Source organism: Scyliorhinus canicula, unplaced genomic scaffold (assembly GCF_902713615.1).
Source record: "Scyliorhinus canicula unplaced genomic scaffold, sScyCan1.1, whole genome shotgun sequence".
In the NCBI taxonomy this organism is placed as follows: Eukaryota; Metazoa; Chordata; class Chondrichthyes; order Carcharhiniformes; family Scyliorhinidae; genus Scyliorhinus; species Scyliorhinus canicula.
Window position 1 is genome coordinate 12,858 of NW_024055470.1, and position 22,716 is coordinate 35,573.

At 45.6% G+C, this 22,716-nt stretch overlaps 1 protein-coding gene and 2 non-coding genes across 4 annotated transcripts; 1 reads left to right on the forward strand and 2 right to left on the reverse strand.

Annotated features, from left to right (window-relative positions):
• The first annotated feature begins 554 nt into the window (after positions 1-554).
• Positions 555-627, forward strand: trnav-cac. The gene has a single exon. It is a non-coding gene; the product is annotated as a tRNA-Val (tRNA).
• A 1,296-nt stretch (positions 628-1,923) lies between these two features.
• Positions 1,924-1,996, reverse strand: trnar-acg. The gene has a single exon. It is a non-coding gene; the product is annotated as a tRNA-Arg (tRNA).
• Positions 1,997-18,314: 16,318 nt separating this feature from the next.
• On the reverse strand, positions 18,315-21,349 carry LOC119959819 (zinc finger protein 239-like). Of its 2 annotated transcripts, none has more exons than XM_038787910.1 (2): positions 21,323-21,349; positions 18,315-20,006 (listed from the first exon to the last, which is right to left on the reverse strand). In XM_038787910.1, exon 2 carries the CDS (start codon positions 19,592-19,594, stop codon positions 18,683-18,685), a length of 912 nt encoding a protein of 303 aa, XP_038643838.1. In that variant the 5' UTR covers positions 19,595-20,006; positions 21,323-21,349; the 3' UTR covers positions 18,315-18,682. The 2 variants fall into 2 exon arrangements, with proteins under 2 accessions (XP_038643838.1, XP_038643836.1); XM_038787908.1 differs by having other exon boundaries at positions 21,207-21,332.
• Positions 21,350-22,716: the final 1,367 nt, after the last annotated feature.

The following is a 22,716-nucleotide window of genomic DNA, read 5'->3' on the forward strand; positions in this document are numbered from 1 at the left end:
GTTCTAAAAATCATTCTCTCTCTAATAGACAGACTCTGTGAACAGGCTGTAGATCAAATATAATTAAATTCTGTATATCAACTCAGAAATAATGAAGAGAAGCTTGATCAGGAAAAAAACACCTTCATAAATTCGGTATGAAATCAATTGCATCATTACATATTGTTTATATCGTAAACTACATAATTTCCGTGTTCACATCTTCTGGTCCAGTGAAACTTGATCATTAAGTCAAACTGGACGTGGATTCGACAGAAATTCCTTTGTCAAAAGCGAATTGGACGATCAGCTGTAATGGAGAAAACTCAAGGCCATTCAAACAGAAAAACATTGAGACTAATCAAAGGATTGTTCTTTTGAAAAGCTGGTCGAGGTGATCGAAGTGCCGCTTATTGCGTTTTGCCAATTTATGGTTACATTGATTTATTAGTCTCTCTGCAGCATTCCTAATGAGAACAGCCGAATTCTAAAAAACAAAGGTCCCAAAGTGTGACTGAGTGACAGAACAGTGTCCGCTTTCTACACAGGCTCATTAGAGTGAACGTGAGCCAGCGGTTTCTGTAGTGCAGTGGTTATCACGTTCGCCTCACACGCGAAAGGTCCCCGGTTCGAAACCGGGCAGAAACATTATGGCGATGAATTGTTTTCTGTTTACTCATTAAGAGAATCCATGACCTTCCACCCGTTTCAAATGATATCCTACAAAATCCACCATTATGGGGACTGGGTGGAATCGGTCAGAGAGTTCACACGTGTTAAGTGTGAATGGTTTTCCAATGAGCTGCGACATCTTCTGATTCGAATAATAATGTTAAATCAATTTCTCTGCCGCTTGTCTAAGTTTTCAGCCGAATTGAACTCCCTCAAAAGGAGTTTCTTCAGTGCAACAAGAATGCAGGTTTCCTGATCTCGGTCAGAGGGTCAAACTCGGTGTTTTGTTTATGTGGTGTGGCGGTTGTCATGTTTATTTTACACTTTAAAAAAACCCTGGATTGGTAACCGCGTAAATACATTATCGAATCCCATTCGATTAAGTGTTTGGGAAAAGTTGCATAATTGACATTTTCATTGTCACACATCCCGAATAACCCTTGAACTGAGGGAATCTGCCGTGTGGAACCCCGGTCCCCAGAGCTTCAGCCTGATTCTCTGCATTGCCAGTTTAGTGACAATAACACAACTCAACACCAACTATCAGCCCCAGTGAATCCGCTCTCGATTATTACCTGAATATAATACCTTACAAAGCAAATGTCATTTGCTCTCATATATGCCGGAAAATGCATTCAGGAGAAGCAGAAATGCTGAAAATTGCCGGCACACTGAGCAGGAACATAGATGCTCCTATATTGACTCGGCACAAATATTAACAGTTCGTTCAATGGCGATTAATGCAGTTTAGAGGCTGGGATTGTCTCTGTTAATATATTAAATTGATTAACACTAAAAGACCGGCTGGGAATCCTGCAGTAAGTAACTCACCTCCTCCCCCCCCCCCCCCCCCCCACCCCACCCCCCAGCAGTCACAAGTCAGGAATTAAATGGCTCAAAGGGCAAAGCTGGCTGGGTGGATTGGCCATGCGAAATGACTGGGTTACGAGGGGTGTGGGTCGAGTTAGGGTGCCCTTTCCAAGGGTCTGTGGAGACTCGATGGGCCGAATGGTCTCCTCCTGCACTGTTGGGATTGTATGATTCCACCAATATTGATCTCCTTCAGTTCCTCCCTCTCACTAAACCCTCCATTCCCAACATTTCTGCCATCTGATTTGTGTCAGTTTCTGTCTCTTTAGAATATACTGGAATTTGTCAAAAAGGCTACTAAAAGTAAATCTAATAATCTAAATTGAATCAACTGAATTGGGTAAAAGTTATTCAATATGCATTTTTCATGGACTTTGCAAACTGATGTCGAAAGTTTTACCACGAGCCAGCCAGGAGTCGAACCTGGAATCTCCTGATCCGTAGTCAGGCGCGTTATCCATTGCGCCACTGGCCCACAGTGAAATGCAATTGTTACAAATTGGTTCAATACGTCACACAGACTATTTATCCCAAAGTTCTTCACAACTCTGGGGGAAATTCTCTCAGGATCCCCCCCCCCCCCCCCCCCCCCCGGCGGATTGGATTGGAGTCAGGGTTGAATTTGGTGACAATGTAAAATACACCAATGCTGTTCCCAGCCTGGGAGGTCATCCCCGAAAAACAGAAAGAATGAGCTGCCAGTTGTGGGATCGTGTCCAGTGTCTGTTTGTGGGGAAATGCAGTTGGTGAATGGCCAGGCTGGAGTAACACTGACCAGAACATAAAACAACAAGTGAATGAATGTAAGTTTGGAAATTCCCAGCTCCTTCCTGTCTGCAGGTATTTCCCGCTCTGAGCTGCACAATGAATAACGAACCACACCGATAAAACTAACTTTTATTTCCTGCCCGTTCAACTGGTGTCGGTGCCAGTGATGTTTATGGACAAACTGCAGGATCTGTTTCCCCTGCTGCATTTATTCCCCTGGAACTGATACTCTCATTTTCTGTTTCCATCAAATGTCCGAACGCTGTAAAGTTCCGATCATGTCCACCAGAGGGCGACATGGCCACATGTTTCCTCATCAAATACCCGCCATAATATTCACCTTAAGTTGCTGTCTCAGTCAATGGTTCCTCTCTGCTTTCAAACAGAGGAGCAGGTGAAATAGAAGCAGAAGTTGGCCATTCGGCCCCTTCAGGCTGTTCTACTATTCAATAAAATGGGGAGATGACGGCGTTGGACTGGGGTGGGCACAGTAAGAAGTCTTCCAACACCAGTTTAAAGTCCAACAGGTTTGTTTCAAACACGAGCTTTCGGAGCACAGCTCCTTCATGGGGTGTGTAAAGAGGTGGGTTCTACCACCAGATATATAGACAGTCAATGATACAAAGACTCGCATTTCAACGTATCACCTTGCATCACTGACTGTCGATATATGTGGTTATGGAACCCACCTCTTCATTCACCCGATGAAGGAGCTGTGCTCCAAAAGCTAGTGATTGGAAACAAACCTGTTGGACTTTAACCTAGTGTTTAAAGACTTCTTACTGTTCAATAAGCTGGCTGCTTTGTTTGTGTTTCGAATTCCACATTCCCATCATGCAAACAGACGACATTTGATTCTGTGATACTAACTGGTTTGTTTTATAGCATGATACACACACGGTAGCACATACAAGCAGATGAGATAGAAGCAGAAGTCGGCCATTCGGTCCCTTCAGCCTGTCCTGCTATTCACTGAGACCATGGCTGGTCTGTTTGTGTTTCGAATTCCACATTGCCATCATGCAAACGGACAAAATAAGCTTCTGTGAAACTGAATATTCTGTTTTCTAGAATGATACAGCACATGTGCAGAGTTCGAAAGAATCTCAACAAACACTCGAGGAACAGCAGCGCATCTTTCCACTGGGCTGAATACAGCTTTCACACTCAGTGTGTGTTCAGCAGTTTCACACTGTAAATGCTGCACCCATTTTGTGTGTCCTTACATCGCAGATTTGGGTTTCAATCTTGTTTCCACTTGTTCTTTGTGTCGAGCGGCAGTTGTTGATCAATCTGCCATTGATAGCTCCGGCAGACATATCTTTTGTTTCTTTGTATCTTCCATTGCTCTGACAGAGAGCTAGCACAGACACAGTAGCCCGAATGGCCTGAATCTGTGGTGTAATCATTCTCTGATTTGATGCTAACTTCACCCTGTGGCTACGAAAGCCAAGGCCTTTTTTCATTTAATCTCTCCTGACTTGCCCCCTATCAGAACCCTTTCCTGTTGTTCTGTTTCCTCCCTCCGGGATTTCACTTCGTTAAAACGTACTACATTTCTAACCTTTCCCGATTTCAATGGAAGGTCAAGGAGGTGAAAGATGAATTTTGTTTCCCTGTCCACAAAAGCTGCCTGACTGCTTGAGATTTCCCAGCATTTTCCGCAGGTATCTGATTGGCTGTGGGTGGCAATGAAAGTATCTGTTGCCTCAATCATCTCTTTCAACCGGCTCGTTGGTCTAGGGGTAAGATTGTCGCTTCGGGGTTTATGCTGCATGAAAATGTGAGAGATCCCGGGTTCAAATCCCGGAAGAGCCCTTATTGGCCAAACTGCAGATTTTGTTCATTTCTTTCCAGTGCAGACAGCGGGATCGGTTCACGTTGGGTTTGCTTTGAGAAGCTGAGCTCACACTGCAGGGAATCAATACGTTCCCGAGAAAATCGAGACATTTTGAAAAAGCTTGTCTGTGAGTGGACATTCACTTATCTCTATTCACTAATCCAGGTGACCCCATGATGGTGGATTCAGGCAGCTGTGTGTCTGTTTCATTTGATTCATTCGGGGATGTGAACATCACTGGGGAGGCCAGGATTTATTGCCCAGAACTCTTTGCCCTTGAGAAGGTGGTGGTGAGCTGCTTCCTGAACAGCTGCAGTCTATTGGTGTAGGTACACCCACAGTGCTGTTAGGGAGGGAGTTCCAGGATTATGTCCCAGTGACAGTGAAGGCACAGCCGATATATTTCCCAGTCAGGATGGGGAGTGGCTGGGAAGGAAACTTTCAGGGTGTCAGGGTCTTGGATTTGAAAGGTGCTGTCTGAGATGCCTTTGGTGAGTTCCTGCACCCATCCAGGCAAGTGGAGAGTATTTCATCACACTCCCGACATGTGCCTTGTAGACGGTGGTCAGGTTTTGTGGGGTTAGGAGGTGAGTTACTCGCTGCAGGATTCCCAGCCTCTGACCTGCATTTGGCGCCATTGAACGAACTGTTGATATTTGTGCCGAGTCAAAATTGGAGCATCTGTGTTCCTGCTCAATGTGCCGGCAATTTTCAGCTAATCCTGAATGCATTGTGAGGTACATGTCAGAGCGAATGACACATGCTTGAAAGTTATTATATTCAGGTAATATTGGATAGCGGATTCACTGGGGAGTGGGTGGTGGGTGAATAGTGTAACTGGCTCTGGACCAGGTAATATTGGACAGTGGATTCACTGGGGGAGTGGCTGGTGGGTGAATAGTGTAACTGGCTCTGGACCAGGTAATATTGGACAGTGGATTCACTGGGGGAGTGGCTGGCGGGTGAATAGTGTAACTGGCTCTGGACCAGGTAATATTGGACAGTGGGTTCGCTGGGGGAGTGGCTGGTGGGTGAATAGTGTAACTGGCTCTGGACCAGGTAATATTGGACAGTGGATTCACTGGGGGAGTGGCTGGTGGGTGAATAGTGTAACTGGCTCTGGACCAGGTAATATTGGACAGTGGATTCACTGGGGGAGTGGCTGGTGGGGGAATAGTGTAACTGGCTCTGGACCAGGTAATATTGGACAGTGGGTTCACTGGGGGAGTGGCTGGTGGGTGAATAGTGTAACTGGCTCTGGACCAGGTAATATTGGATAGTGGGTTCGCTGGGGGAGTGGCTGGTGGGTGAATAGTGTAACTGGCTCTGGACCAGGTAATATTGGACAGTGGATTCACTGGGGGAGTGGCTGGTGGGTGAATAGTGTAACTGGCTCTGGACCAGGTAATATTGGACAGTGGATTCACTGGGGGAGTGGCTGGTGGGGGAATAGTGTAACTGGCTCTGGATCAGTAAAGCAGAGAACCAGGCTGAAGCTCTGGGGACCGGGGTTCCACACGGCAGATTCACTCAGCGACCCAATTCAAGGGCAATTCCGGATGGGTGTAAATGAATAATGAAAATGACAATCATGTAACTTTTCCACACACAAAAATGAATGGGGGTTGATAATGTTTGATAAGGTTTAAACCGAGGGCCTTTATGTTGTAAAGCTAACATGATAATCTCTACACCACAGAAACAGGGGACAGCGCTTAGCGCACTGACCGAGAATAGTAAACTGTGCGTCCTTATTGCACTGAAGGACCTTCTATTGTCAGAGTGCTATCCAACTGAAAACTTAGACAAGTGGCGGAGAAATCGACCCGGCATTAGAATCATCAACTATCACAGCACATTAGAAAACCATTCAGAATTAACAGGTGTGAACTCTGACTGCGATTCCTGCCAGTCTCCATCACAGAGTATTTTGCAGGGTATCAGTTGAAACTTTACGGGTGTAAGGTAATGCATTCGCTTAACTATTGAACAACAAATAGCAAGGATACAACTCATCTGCAAATTAGACGAGTGAGGTCAATAATGTTTCGAATAAGGGAAATTTCCCTCACCATTGCCTCCCCCTCCCCCCACCTGAGCAATCTGCTCCCTGTTCCTGCTGTCCTTTGGTACCCTGCTTACCTTTGTTCTGCCATTAACACATTCTCATCTCTTAATGCGCCATCAGCACCTTTCTTAGCCTTGATCACCGCCTTTTGCATTCCCTTTGTCTTTCCTTCCAAGATGTGGAGATGCCGGCGTTGGACTGGGGTGAGCACAGTAAGAAGTCTTACAACACCAGGTTAAAGTCCAACAGGTTTGTTTCAAACACGAGCTTTCGGAGCACGGCTCCTTCACCTGAAGAAGGAGCCGTGCTCCGAAAGCTCGTGTTTGAAACAAACCTGTTGGACTTTAACCTGGTGTTGTAAGACTTCTTACTTTCCTTCCAAGGCATCTTAGTCCTCCTCCCCCTATCGCTGGCCCCCTATCCAGCCCCAATGTTCCCCTCCCCCTCCCCCTCCCCACAGTATAAATCTGACCAGATTTCCAGTTCTCCAGTTTAGACAAAGCGTCACCCAGACTCGAAACGGCAGCTGCCATCTCTCTCCACAGAGGCTGCCAGACCTGCTGAGAGGGTCCAGTATTTGTGTTTCTGATTCAGATTCCAGCATCCACAGTAAGTTGCTTTTATTGTACATTTAGACATGTTTGAAATGGTGATTACATTTGTTCATCTGCATCTGTAAACCCATTAAATTCAGTTGTACATGAACAAACTGCTAATATGTGAACTGTGTTAAAATGGGAACATCTGTTTCCTGCTCATTGCGTCCTGAACATCCCGGTAATATTCAGTTTCAAAATTAGTTTGTGCAAACTTTCCTCACACTAAATGAGACAGATGTCTCAAATTTTAAAGATAAATTTAGGAATACCGAATTTAGAGTACCCAATTCATTTTTTCCAATTAAGGGGCAATTTTGCGTGGCCAATCCACCTAATCTGCACATTTTTGGGTAGTGGGAGCGAAACCCACGCAAACACGCGGAGAATGTGCAAACTCCACACGGACAGTGACCCAGAGCTGGGATTGAACCCCAGCAGATGGCTCAGTTGACAAGACTACAAAATAGCTGGTTTAGTTCACTCGGCTAAATCGTTGGCTTTTAAAGCAGACCAAGCAGGCCAGCAGCACGGTTCGATTCCTGTATCAGCCTCCCCATAACCCAGTAACCCCACCCAACACTAAGGACAATTTTGGACACTAAGGGCTATTTATCATGGCCAATCCACCTAACCTGCACATCTTTTGACTGTGGGAGGAAACCGGAGCACCCGGAGGAAACCCACGCGGAGGATGTGCAGACTCCACACAGACAGTGCCCCAAGCCGGAATCGAACCTGGGTCTCTGGAGCTGTGAAGAAATTGTGCTGTCCACAACGCTACCGTGCTGCCCCCACAGATGCTTTCTGTTCAATCATGTAATGTTCCATTACTCAGGGCAGCATGGTGGCGCCGTGGTAGCCCTGCTGCCTCTCGGCGCAGGGTCTGGAGTTCACGCATTCTCCCCTTCTTTGCGTGGGTTTCACCCTCATGTGCAGGGTAGGTGGATTGGCCATGCTAAATTGCCCCTTAATTGGGAAAATGAATTGGGTATTCTAAATTTATTTTTTGAAATGTTCCATTACTCCAAACATATTATGATTTGAAAGTAATGTCCTGATTTGAAATCGAGACTCTGAAATATAGAACAAAAATATAAAACAGCAAACGTGACTGACAGAGAAACTAAATCGTGTCACTGGGTAATACAAGTGCCCTTGTGTTCATTGTGAGATTGACCACAGTCAGCTTTTAAACACAATCAAATATCTTCACAGGTCAGAGATTTAAGAATGAAATGTTAATTATATTTGACCTCTTTGTGTTTTGGTGTGTAACATGCTGCAGCCTAAATACCCTTCATGTATAAGAAAGGAGGGGTAACTGTAAATCAACTTTGAGCCTGGATTCCCACACTGGCTTTTCCTGTTTCTCCATCAGGAAGACCGTTTTTTCTTTCTCAAAGCTGGTTCAGTTAAGTCTCTGGCATTTCCTCTAAGTCACAGGTCAGAGACTTAAGAATGATATCTTCATTATATTTGACCATCTTTGTTCTGGGTGTGTAACATTCTGCAGCCTAAATCCCGTTCATGTATAAGAAAGGAGGGCTGACAGCAAATCCGCACTGAGCCTGGATTTCCACATCTCGCTGAGTGGCTTTTCCTGTTTCTCCATCAGGAAGACCGTTTTTTCTGTCTGAAAGCTGGTCCAGTTAAGTCTCTGGCATTTCCTTTAAGTCAGTTACAGTATCGTTTGTGTCTGTCCTTTTGAGTACACATTACTTTCAGACATCCTTCAATCTGGCCTGTTGCATTTGCTGATCCCAATGCCATCTACTCTGCATTGGAGAGACTAAATGCCGACTGGGTGACCGCTTTGCAAAACACCTTCGCTCCATCGACAAGCTGGTGGCAGACTCTCCTGTCGCTTTCTATTTCAACTCACTGTCCTGCTCTCATGTCCACATGTCCGATCTTGGCCTACTGCAGTGATCCCATGCAGCTCAGCACAAAGCCAAGGAACCAATTACAGCCTTGCGGACTTAACCTTCAGTTCAACAACTTCAGACTGTGAAATCTCTCCTCCCCCTTCACCGCCTTCCACTGATCTGTTTTCCCTTTAACATTACCCCCACCCCACAGCTCCCTATTCCTACTGTCCTTTGACACGCTGCTTACCTTTGTTCTGCCATTAACACATTCTAATATCTGAATGTGCCACTATTAGCAGCCCTTTTAGCCTTGATCACCGGCATTTACATTCCCTTTGTCTTTCCATCTAAGACATCTTTGTCAATCTTCACCTCTCGCCAACCCCAATGATCCACTCCCCCTCCCCCCCGCCCCCACTCTTCACCCCAACAGCATAAATCTGAATAAATACAAATTACTGCGGGTGCTGGAATATGAAACGAAAGAGAAAATGCTGGAAAGTCTCAGCAGGTCTGGCAGCATCTGTAGGAAGATGGTAGTCTGACGTGGGCAGCACGGTACCATAAGTGGATAGTACTGTGACTTCACAGCCCCAGGGTACCAGGTTCGATTCCCCGCTGGGTCATCATCATCATAGAATTTACAGTGCAGAAGGAGGCCATTCGGCGCATCGAGTCTGCACCGGCTCTTGGAAAGAGCACCCTACCCAAGATCAACACCTCCACCCTGTCCCCATAACCCAGTAACTCCACCCAACACTAAGGGCAATTTATCATGGCCAATCCACCTAACCCGCACATATTAGGACTGTGGGTGAAAACCAGAGCACCCGGAGGAAACCCATTCACCCACGGGGAGGATGTGCAGACTCCGCACAGACAGTGACCCTAGCTGGGAATCTAACCTGGGACCCTGGAGCTGTGAAGCGTTTGTGCTATCCACAATGCTACCGTACATGACCTCCCTTTGACAAAACCGGGTTGACTCAGTCTTATTTTATCATGCACTTCCAAGAATTCTACGATCTCATCTTTAATAATGGACTCTAAAATATTACCAATTACCGAAGTTGGGCTAACCGGCCTATAAATTCCCATCTTCTGCCTCCCTCCCTTCTTAAACAGCAGTGTTACATTAGCGACTATCCAGTCCTCTGGGACCCTTCCTGTCTCCAGTGATTCCTGAAAGATCACCACCAATGCCTCCACAATCTCTTGAGCTATCTCTTTTAGAACCCTGGGGTGTAGTCCATCCAGTCCAGGTGATTTATCCACCTTCAGACCTTTCAGTTTACTGAGAACTTCTCCTTAGCGATGACCACTGCGCTCACCTCTGCCCTCTGATTCTCCTGCAGCTCTGACATTCAACAGGTGTACTCCACAGTGAAAACTGATGCAAAGTAACTATTCAGTTCTTCTGTTATTTATTTTGTTTGTTATTATTACTTCTGTTACATTTTCCAGTGGTCCAATGTCTATTTTTGCCACATTCTTATCTTTTAAATATTGAAAGGTATGTATATACCTTTTATATATAAAAAATATACTCTTCCTATCTTCTTTTATATTACTAGGTAGCTTGCACTCATATTTCATCCTCTCGCCCCTTATTGCTTTTTTAGTTGTCCTCTGCTGACTTTACACATCACCAAATCCAGAATTGCTTGTTCCCTAGTATGCTCAAACCACGTTCAAACGTTTTGGTCCTGTCCAAAGCTGAAAGAGGTTTTGAGGGTAATCTCTAGTGGTGCACATGAAACTGGACCCAGGTCCAGTTGAATTTCGATTTTGGACTGACAGATGGCTTTTGTTACTTTCATTTTCAGGGTATTAGAAAAGGATTTGCAGACAGAAAACATAAACAAAACCTGACATCAAACGCTGACAGCATCACTCGATTCATCAGGTCCTGGATATTATCGCACTTTCAGCGTAAGCATTGAGCTCCAAATCATTACCACTCACTGCAAAATTTCTTTCTTACATCACCCTGTAGCTCTTGCTCCAAATCTTAAATCTGTGTCCTGAAATCCTTTTACAATCGGCTGGTAGAAGAAACATTTCTTTAGCTACTTTACTGAGACCAATCAGAAACTTGAACACCTCTATCATTCTCCTTTGCTCCAAGAAGAACAACCGCAGTTTCTCCAACCTAACATTGCTACTCAAATCCCTCATTCCTGGAACTATTCTGGTAAGTCTCCCCTGCACTCTCTCAAGGACCATCACATCCTCCATAATGTGTGGTGACCACTGGTTTGCACAGATCCAGATGCTCTGTCTTCCTGTCTGTGATGTCATCAGGCACCTCCAATTGCATGGTGAAATCATCCCCGTTCTCCTCAACTGGGAGCTTTTTCCTCCGACTACAGAGCTTCTGATATCTTTCCAGCTGCAGGCGACAGTGGGAGATTTTAATATGGAAAACAGTGAAACTGTTTCACAGCTAAGTATGTCTGAGCATTTATCAATACCTTTGAGCTTTTAGTGCTCTGCTCTGTTACCTGTGAGGGGTTCCATGTCTCTGGGGCTAGTGTGACCCTTGGAAAACAATGCAAAATGTCCGTGGGAAGAAGGACAACCACCTGTCGACATATAAAATCCCTTCTCTCTCTTTCTCTCGCTCTCTCCCTCTCCCCCACCCCCCTCTGGAAAACCAAGATTGACATCAAAATCTGGCAGTCACTCAGTTAATCAGGACCTGAATGTAAGTATTTATGTTTGAACTGCGGTTCAAGAATTAAACACCTCTGTAGCTGGAAATAGTGAAGAGCAAGATTTGCAAACAGGGATGTGAATGTTCCATTCAGATGTCGCTTAGCTGAGTCCCAATGTAGGTCAGTGAGCACAGGGGTGATGAGTGAGTGAGTGGGACTCCAGTTTGGCAGGTTCCCTTCCCTGAAGGACATCTGTGAACCAGTTGAGTTTTTACAACAATCCAGCCTTTTTCATGGTGACATTTTCCCAGAGCCGGCCCCACAAATGACCAGATTCATTCAGCTCAATTTCACAACCTGCCTTTGTGTTTTTCTGGTTCTCTCTCACTCCTTATTTTCTGTTTTCAATCAATTTCACAGGAGGTTCAAAGGATTTGCATTTGGGAAACGCAAACCAACATCACATCAAGATCGCACGGAGCCTCACAATTTACCATCGCCCGTATATCATCAGAACATCATCAAAGTTTTAAAATGAAAGGAAAAAGTATCGTTCACAGTGGGGAAAAACCGTACACGTGTTCTGAGTGTGGACGAGGATTCAGCCGATCATCTGACCTGTCAAAACACAAGTGTAGTCAGACTGGGGAGAAATCATGGAAATGTGAGGACTGTGGGAAGGGATTCAGTTACCCATCTCGCCTGAAACTTCATCGGCGCCATCACACAGGAGAGAGGCCGTTCACCTGCACTGTGTGTGCAAAGGGATTAGCTGATTCATCCAACTTACGGCAACACCAGCGGGTTCACAATGGGGAGAGACCGTCCACCTGCTCCAAGTGTGGGAAGGGATTCACCACTTCATCCCACCTGCTGACACACCAACGGGTTCACACTGGGAGGAAACCGTTCACCTGCTCTCAGTGTGGGAAGGGATTCACACAGTCATCCACCCTGAAGACACACCAGCGACTTCACACTGGGGAGAGACCATTCACCTGCACTGGGTCTAAATAGGGATTTGCTGATTCATTCACACTCCGGAAACAACAGCGGAGTCACACCAGGGCGAGACCATTTACCTGCTCCGAGTGTGGGAAGGAATTCACTCAGTCATTAAACCAACATAAACAACAGCGGATTCACACTGAGGAGAGACCATTCACCTGCTCTGTGTATAAAATGGGATTTGCTAATTCATAAACTCCAGAAACACCAGCATGTTCACACAGTGGAAAAAACGTGGAAATATTGGGAATGTGGGCAAGGTTTCAGTCAACCATCTGAGTTGGAAATTCATCAGCACATTCAGACTTGGGTAGACCATTTTTATGTTCTGTGTGTGGGAAGGGATTCACTAGTTATACACCCGGCTGACACACTGGTGAGTTCACTCTGGGGAGAGACCATTCACCTGTTCCGAGTGTGGCCAGGGATTCCGTCAACAATCGAACCTGCGGAAACACCAGCGAGTTCACAAATAATAATGACTGGATTTTGTTAGGAATGACATTCATGTCTAAACCATGTTCATTGGACTGTGTTTTGCTGATGTTAAACTTCAGCTCAGTTATATATTCTGGATAAAAAAACAAACATCTGTTTTTGTGTTAAGTACAGTCTGTTGAGTCTTTTTTTATATCTTTGATACGTGGGTTTCTTTGAAGGTCTCCCTCAAGCTCTTGACCGTTTCTACCTCTCAGCACTGATTAAAGATATTTGTTAAAATCTCCCTCTCCAATCAAGATTTTATCCATTTAAGGGTAGCACGGTGGCACAGTGGTTAGCACTCTGCCTCAGGGTGCCAAGGACTCAGGTTTGATCCCAGCTCTGGGTCACTGTCCGTGTGGAGTTTGCATCCGTGTTTGCGTGGGGTTCGCCCCCACAACCCAAAGATGTGCCGGGTAGGTGGATTGGACACGCTAAACTGCCCCTTATTTGGAAAAAATGAATTGGGTGCTCTAAATTTATATATTTAAAAAAAGATTGTGTCCATTTACCCTAATTATTACCCTAATATCAGCCGATGTGACTCAATGTAATTTTCTTCTTTCTGAAACCCCTGAAGCACCAAGGGATGTTTTATTACATTAAGACCATAAAATATAGGACAGTAAGAAGTCTTACACCAGGTTAAAGTGCAACATGTTTGTTTCATACAGAGCACTGCTTCTTCCTCAGGTGAATGAAGAGGTATATATATGTTTCTGGAAACTACCTCTTCATTCACCTGAGGAAGGAGCAGTGCTCCGAAAGCTAGTGAATGTAACAAACCTATTGGACATTAACCTGGTGTCAGACTTCTTACTGTGCTCACCCCAGTCCTACGCCGGCATCTCCACTTCAAAAAATATAGGAGCAGAATTAGGCCATTCAGCCCATCGAGTCTGCTCTGCCATTCAATCATGGCTGATATTTTTCTCATCCCCATTCACCTGCCTTTTCTCCATAATCCCTGATCCCCTTATTAATCAAGAACATTGCATTTGCCTTCCTCACTGCCAAGTGAACCTGCATGTTAACCTAGAGAATCCTGAACTAGACCTTCCAACTCCCTTTGTGCTTCTGATTTCGAAGCCTTTGTAGAAAATAGTCTTTGCCCCTAGTCTTCCTTCAAAAGTGCATAACCTCACACTTCTGCAGCCTCCCTGCTTCCTCAACACTACCTAGCCCTCTAATTGGATTATGAGGAGAATGGGGATAATAAACATATCTACCATAAGACAGAGGAGCAGAATTAGGCCACTTGACCCATCGAGTCTGCTCTGCTATTCAATCATGGCTGATATTTTCTCATCTCCATTCTCCTGCCTTCTCCCCATAACCCCTGATCCCTTTATTAATCAAGAACCTATCTATCTCTGTCTTAAAGACACTCAGTGATATGGCCTCCACAGCCTTCTGCGGCAAAGAGTACCACCGATTCACCACCCTCAGGCTGAAGAAATTCCTCCTCATCTCTGTTTTAAAGGATTGTCCCTTTAATCTGAGATGGTGTCCTCTGGTTTTAGTTTTTCCTACAAGTGGAAACATCCTCTCCACGTCCACTCTATCCAGGCCTCGCAATGTCTTGTAATAACATGCCCTCTCATCCTTCTAAACTCCAACGAGTACAGACCCAGAGTCCTCAACCGTTCCAGATACGACAAGTTCTTCATTCCAGGGATCATTGTTGGGGAAACCCCTCTGGACCCTTTCCAAGGCCAACACATCCTTCCTTAGATATGGGGCCCAAAACTGCTCACAATACTCCAAATCGGGTCTGACCAGAGCTGAATACAGCCTCAGAAGTACATCCCTGGTCTTGTATTCTAGCCCTCTTCACATGAATGCTAACATTGCATTTACCTTCTTAACTGCTGACTGAACCTGCACATTAACCTTAAGAGAATCGTGAACAAGGACTCCCAAGTCCCTTTGTGCTTCTGCTTTCCGAAGCATTTCCTCATTGAGAAAATAGTCAATGCCTAGATTCCTCCTTCCAAAGTTCATAAACTCACACTTTTCCACATTGTATTTCATTTGCCACTTCATTGCCCACTCTCCTAGCTTGTCCAAGTCCTTCTGCAGCCCTTTGCTTCCTCGACACTACCTTCCCTTTACAGATCTTTGTATCATCTGCAAACTTAGCAACAGTGCCTTCAGTACCTTCTTCCAGATCATTAATGTATGTTGTAAAAAGTTGTGGTCCCAGCACAGACCCCTGAGGCACAACACCAGTCACTGGCTGCCATCCTGAAAAAGACCCCTTTATCCCCACTCTCTGCCTTCTGCTGGTCAGCCAATCCTCTATCCATGCCAGGATATTACCCTGAACACCATGAGCTCTTAACTTATTTAACAGTCTCCTGTACGGAATCTTGTCAAAGGCCTTCTGGAAATCTAAATGAATCACATCAACTGGGTCTCTTTTGTCTAACTTGCCTGTTACCTCCGCAAATAACTCTTGACAGATTTGTCAGACACAACCTCCCTTTGACAAAGCCGTGCTGACTCAGTCCTATTTTATGATTCAATGGTGGAGCAGACCCAATGGATTAAATGGCTTAAATAGCCTAATTCTGCTCCTATATCTTATGGTCTGTATCGCCACCAGTGTTATCTTCAGAAACGTTATCTTCACTTATTTTCTGCTTCTGGGTCCAGACTCCTCAACTTGCCTGTACTGCACCACTGAACCCACAATCTGTGACTGAGCTCTGAGGGTTCTCTTTGTCCTTTTATACGATTCTACTCAGTTTCAGTCTTAGATTCCTTGGCAGCTGAGAGTCAGTTTCTTTTCTCCGTTTCCCTTTTCAATGTGCATCTGTCTCTAGAAATACAAGCTTTAACCACAGTTTCCACAACACACCTCTTGGCTTGAACCATCACATCAACACTTGGAGCAAATGACTGGGCCGAGGTCTGTCTTGGATAAAAACACAAGGACCACTTGTCATCACAGAATCCTAAAAGTTTCCAACACAGTGGAGGCCATTCAGCCCACTATGTTTGTACTGGCTGAGAATGAGCTATTCCCTATTCCCTGTAATGTGGTGACCAGAACTGTACTGGGTATTCTAGCTGTGATCTAACTGGTGTTTTTTAGTTCCAGAATAACCACCCTCATGCCTCTTACTGACTTCAACGTGATGGAAATCGACAGTTGGAACCTGCCAACATTTGACAGATATTTACAAATGATTTACGGGGTTCTTAAAATTGGGACTTTTCTCTGTTCAATTCCCTCAATGTGTTCGATAACAGACTGACTTTCCCCTGTGAATATCCAGCTGGATAATTGGGCCCTGATGAACACATCCTTGCTCATCTTCTTGATTCTAAATATTGAATCCTGTTGTTTCAGCCACCAGATAATATAGAGCTTGGGGCTAAAGGGATCAAAGGATATGAGGGAAAAGCAGGAATAGGTTACTGAGTTGGGAAATCAGCCATGATCATAATGAATGAGGCAGCAGGCTCGAAGAGCAAAATGGCCACTCCTTCAATTTTCTGTATTTCTATAATCAAGCTCCCAACAACAGATTGTCTTTTGCTGACTTCATTAACAGCTCTGCAATAATACAGACAGAGTACAGTAATCCCATCCGGAGAACAGGGATAATGTTGGGGTCAACTCCTCATTGTTCGAGTATCTCCAAGCTGACATTAATTACATTGGTTTCTGTGGATCCTATTGTGACTGAGGGTCTGATGTGGGACGACATGGACGTCCACAGAACTGGCAGTTTATGTTGTTGTTGGTGCTCAGGGGGAACCTTTGTAGCTGCTCCACTTCTGGTCTTTGTCTGGGAATGTCAGATGTTATGAGTTTGCTGTTGATGGTCCTTGAAACAAACTGAACCGATTTCAGTCTTGCTTCCACATGGACCGGTCGATTGCAGTCTTTTCCCAGAGAGGTAGTCTGCAGTGCAGACGTTTGTAAGGATCCTATTTTGAATGTCCTTATATCATTTGTACTGACCACCTTGATGTTGTGTGCCCTGAGACAATCCCCATTGAAGGTCTGCTTGGGGATTTTATAGTCATCCATGTGGGAGACATGACCTGGCTGCTAAGTTGACTGGTCTGGAGGATGGTCTCTATGCTGTTGAGCCCAGCACAATGGGGAACCTGGTTGTTTTGAGATTTTTCTCCTGCTATTGAATTTTTATGATGGTCCTCGGGGGGTCTTTGCTGGAAGAGTTCCAGAGCTGTAGCTCCCGCATCCCCAGGATTCTGCTCCACACAGCAGGGTGGGAAGGTCAGTGGCCTGGGAGATTTTGATTATAGTCCTCAGTTTAACGTCATGCTGCTTCCCGACACAAACAGAAATAACACAGTGGATTCAGAGCTCGATTCCACAGGATATACAGCACAGCAACAGACCATTCAGCCCAACCAGTCCCTGCTGGAGTTTCTGCTCCACTTGAGCTGCTCCCATCTTTCCATATCTAAATCTCTCATTGTAATCCTCTATTCCCTTCTCCCTCTTGTGTTTGTCTAGTTTCCCCTTCAACACATCTGTACTATTCACTTCACCCACTCTCTGTGCCAGTGAGCTGATTCTCATAATTAGTAGAATGAATCCTGAGAGATAGGATTAACTGTCACATAGAAAGGCATCGACTGGTCAGGGATAGGCAGCATGGATTTGTTAAAGGAAGTTCTTGCCTCACAAATTTGATCGAATTCTTTGAGGAAGTGACAAGAAGTGTTGATAAAGGTAGTGCAGTAGATGTTGTGCACATAGATTTTAGCAAGGCGTTTGACAAAGTCCCACGTGGCAAAAGGTGAAAGCCCGTGGGACACAGGGCAATGTGGCAAACTGGATAAAACGCCGGCTCAGTAACCGGGGACAAAGGATAATGTTCATTGGCTGCCCTTGCAATTGGAAAAGTTGTTTCAAGTGGTGTGCCACAGGGCTCGGTGTTGGCACCATTACTATGTGGGCTATATAGTAACAATTTGGACGTGAACGTAGGGAACAATGGTTAGGAAATTTGCAGACGACACAAAGATTGGCCAAATTCTGGACATTGTGGAGGATAGCTATCATCTCCAAAACAATAGAGATGGATTGGTGCAGTGGGCAATACAGGGGCAATAGGTAATTTAACACAGAAACGTGTAAGGTCATGCATTTAGGGAGATCAACCAGTTCTGGGAGTGCACAAAAAAATTGGACAGATCTAGATCAAAACTGGGCATTCATGAGGTGCTGTGAGCCATCAGCAGCACAGTATTTAAACACAATCTGTAACCTCACAGGCTGGCATATCCCTCACTCTACCATTGCCATCAAGCCAAGGGACCAACCCTGATTCACCATGCAGTGGAGGAGAACATGTCAGGAGCAGCACCAGGTATCATTTGTACTGACCACTTTCATGTGACTCTTCCCAGTGTGAGTTTGTTCATGTTCAATTAGATTCTGTGATCATTTAAACAGCTTCCCAGACTGAGATCAACTGAACTGTCCCTCAGTGCGAACAACCTAGTGCTTGACCAGGTCTCCAGTACAAATGACTGGGTTTTGTGTTAAGTGATCCTAGGTTTGCTACCAATACCTCCCCTGGATGCCAAAGCTAAGACAGACACACTGGAAGCGATAGGGAGCTGGGACATGGCTTTGAGAGTAACTGAAGGTGTAAGAACTGAAATAGTCTGGAGTTAGAAAGGAGGAAAGGCCACAAAAATGCAACATTCAGTAACAGGACATCAATTAATCGCCTCTTACCCCAGTGAAATGAAGGTTTCGATAGTGTGTCTGAAATAATATTAGTTCACTTGACATATGTTCAGAGGATTAAACTCCAGCCCAGTTACAGAGATTATTAACATCAGCAAAACCAAACTCCAACAGTCAGAATGACCATGGTTCAGTCCTGGATGTGATTAACAGCAGCAACAACAGCAGAATCCAAACCCTGCAGACATTTATCAACCTGTTGCTGTGTCAGATGAGTTGTCCACGTAAATCCCTTCTCACGCTCAGAGAAGGTGAACGGTCTCTCCCCGGTGTGAGTGTGCTGGTGTGTCAGCAGGTGGGATGAGCGAGTGAATCCCTTCCCACAGTCCGAGCAGGTGAACGGTCTCTCCCCAGTGTGAACCCGCTGGTGTCTCAGCAAAACACTTGTGGTTTTAAAACTCTTCTCACATTCAGAACATTTGAAAGGTTTCTTATCCGAGTGAACAAGTTGGTGTGATCTGAGGCTGGTTAAATAAATGAATCCCTTTCCACATAAGGAGCAGGTGAATGACCTCTCCCCAGTGTGAACTCGCTGGTGTTTCTGGAGGCCAGATAACTGAGTAAATCCCTTCCCACACACTGTACATCTGAAGGGCCTCTCCTCATTGTGAACTCGCTGGTGTATCAGCAGATCACTTGTGGTTTTATAACTCTTCTCACATTCAGTACATTTGAAAGGTCTGTTATCCATGTGAACCAGTCTGTGAGTAGCGAGGTGGGATGATCGTGTGAATCCTTTCCCACACACAGAGCAGGTGAATGGTCTCTCCCCAGTGTGAGTGCGCTCGTGTTCAATGAGATTCTGTGATCGTTTGAATAGCTTCCCACAGTGAGAGCAGCTGAATTGTCTCTCAGTGCGAACAACCTGCTGCGTGACCAGGTCCTCTGAGCTTTTAGAGTTGTTATCACAGTCTGACTGGTTAAACAGCCCCTCATCAATGTGAACTTGCTGGTGGGTCCGCAGGTGGGATGACTGAATGAATCCCTTTCCACACATGGAGCAGGTGAACGGCCTCTCTCCAGTGTGACTGCGTCGATGCATTTCCAGCAGGGATGGGTAATTGAATCCCTTCCCACAATCCTCACATTTCCACGGTTTCTCCGTGGTGTCGGTGTTGTTGTGTATGTCCAGTTTGGATGGTCAGTGGAAGCCTCGTCCACACACAGAACACGACAGTGAATGGGGTGATGTTTTTTCAAGCTGTGTAACTGGTTAAAGCTCTTTCCACAGTCAGTTCACTGGATCACTCTCACTCGGTTGTGTGTGGGTCTCGGTGCTTTTCCAGTCACACTGATGTTTGAAATCTTTTCCCACGGACAGAACAGACAAACATTTCTCCTTCCACATTCAAAGACCGATGGTATTCAGGTGCTCATGAATTGAGTGACTCTGTCAGATCTCGATATGATGTTTGGTTTGAGTTTCCCATCTGCAAATCATCGTCCTCTTGTACCTTGTAAAAGACATTGACAGTGTCAGGATTACCATTAGTGCAGGATAGAAATTTAGAACCGACAATTCCAGTTTCTATGATTTTTTTCCTCTCTTGTTTCCCCAAACTTGTGGTCCAATCAAACGTCCTTCTCAACTAAACCAGAATGTTGTTTCCAGTGTCTATGAGACATCCTGTACCCTGAGGTGTCCACCGGTGTGGAAGGTCTCACGAGTTCCGGTAGACACCGTACGCCCACCTCTCCAGGACCACCCAGGGATTGACAAGACCACAGAAGAGGGACTGACAGCCAGAGTTAACCCCCCGCCGCTCTGTAAATTGCTGCTTTAATCAGGCCCAAGAGCAGGTCCAGGAGCAGATCCTCTGACTTATTCAGTCCCCTCCACACTGGGCAGGCAGTGATTAGGAGTGTGGGGTTGAAGTATAAACCAAATGGAGAAGCAGTTCCTTCAGATAACTATCCAGGGGCTATCTAGCTGGTTTAACTCAGTGAGCTAGATAGCTGGTTTGTGATGCAGAATAAGGCCAATAGCATGGGTTCAATTCCCGTACCAGCTTACACAAACAGACGCCGGATTGTGGCGACTAGGGGCTTTTCACAGAAACTTCATACTTGTGACAATAAAAGGTTATTATTATTAGGGGCTGTAACCTATGATTGAAAATAAATATGAGGCCCAAATTGGGAAGCATTGCTGTCTCACGGTGCCAAAGACCCGGACCCGGGTCACTGTCCGTGCGGCGTTTACACATACTCTCCGTGTCTGTGTATGTCTTCCACACAGCCCAAAAGAAAGGGGAGCTGAATTGGCCACGGTATATTGCCCCATAATTGGAATAAAAGAACTGGATGCTTTAAATTCATTTAAAAAAATTAAAATTATATGACCCAAATACCCCTCGAGGCCAAGAACATCATGCCCAACCCGAAAGTGGGGAATATGTTTTAAAACGTGCTGTCCTGGATGGTGTCTGACCCGGACACTAGGACCCGGACACTAGTCCCCCGGACACTAGGACCCGGTGAGAACAGAAACCTGAAGCTCCGCCTACTCTCTATAACGTCTAAAGGCCACAGCGCATGCGCTCCGCGCTGAACCAGAATGGCGACCGTTATCCATAAGCTGTGTCTGGGGAAAAAAAACCCAGAAACGGAAACGCGGGACTTGCAGAGTGACATTCGGGGTTTGAGGCCCTCACCAGGTATTTAGAAACCCTCCCTATCCAGATCCGTCCCCATCGATCCCTCAGAGTTTCCTCATCCTTCCCGCTGCAGAGACGACAAAAGAGCAACTCTGCCCATCGCCATTACTTACACTGCGCATGCTCCCATACTGGGCGATACATTACTCTGGTGTGAATAGGGGACATTCACTACCGCGGGGAATGCTGGGTAAAACAATTGCCATCGAAAATACTAAAACGAAAGTGAAAGTGCTGGAAAATGTCAGCAGGTCTGGCAGCATGTGGAGAGGAAAGAGCTAACGTTTTCATTTTTTCATTTCACGTTTGGAGTCCAGATGACCCTTTGTCAAAGCTGTAAATACTAATCGAAAATACTAATTAGTTGTGATCTTTTTTGCTGTGATATGGATATTGGGGGAAAATGGGAAATTTATAAAATTAGGAATCAAGTAATACATAAACCCATGTGTACAGACCCTCCATTATCCATCAGAAAGATGGAGTGATGATGTGGAGATGTGGGACTGGGGTGAGCACAGTAAGAAGTCTGACAACACCAGGTTAAAGTCCAACAGGTTTCAAACACTAGCTTTTGGAGCACTGCTCCTTCCTCAGGTGATTATACAGGGGCTATATAACTGGTTCAGCTCAGTGTGCTAGATAGCTGGTTTGTGGTGCACAATAAGGCCAACAGCGTGGGTTCAATTCCCGTAAGATGGAGTGGTCATTGGTGGAGAATTTCAAATGCCCCAAAGTTTTCCAAAGCAGCAGCAATGACAGAGTCCAATGCAAACACAGAAGGTGGGGTGACTTGAGTGAAGCATTTCGGTGGTGCAATGGTTAGCACTATTGCCTCACCGTGCCAGAGACTAGAATTCAATGCTGGCATTGGGTGACTGTGTGGAATTTGCACTTTCTGCCCATGTCTGCGTGCCTTTCCTCTGGGTGCTGAGGTTTGCTCCCACAGTCCAAAGATGTGCAGGTTAGGTGGACTGGCTGTTCAAAACTGCCCCTTTGTGTCCAGGGATGTTCAAGTTATTTGGGGTTACGGGGATAGGGCAGGGAAGTGAGCCTAGGTAGTGTGCTCTTGCAGAGGGCAGGTGCAGACTTGATGGGTCGAGTTCCTTCTGCACTGTAGGAATTCTTGGTTCTATTGCACCTAGTAACTGTCAGGATTGTATTTGCGTGGATATTCCAGGTCAGTTTTAAAAATTCATCCATGGGAGGTGGGTGTGGCTGGTTTCATCAGCATTTATTGCCAATCCCTGGTTGCCCTTGAGAAGTTGCTGGTGAGTTGCCTTCTTGAACTGCTGCAGTCAATGTGGTGCTGGAGAGGGCAGCACGGTGGCACAGTGGGTTAGCCCTGTTGCCTCACGACGATGAGTTCCCAGGTTCGATCCCGGCTCTGGGTCACTGACTGTGTGGAGTTTGCACATTCTCCCCGTGTTTGCGTGGGTTTTGCCCCCACAACCCAAAGATGTGCAGGCTAGGTGGATTGGCCACGCTCAATTGCCCCTTAATTGGA

Bases quoted from the DNA above. Each gene is read 5' to 3' on its own strand.
- LOC119959819 (XM_038787910.1), bottom strand. From the start codon at position 19,594: ATGCATCGACGCAGTCACACTGGAGAGAGGCCGTTCACCTGCTCCATG.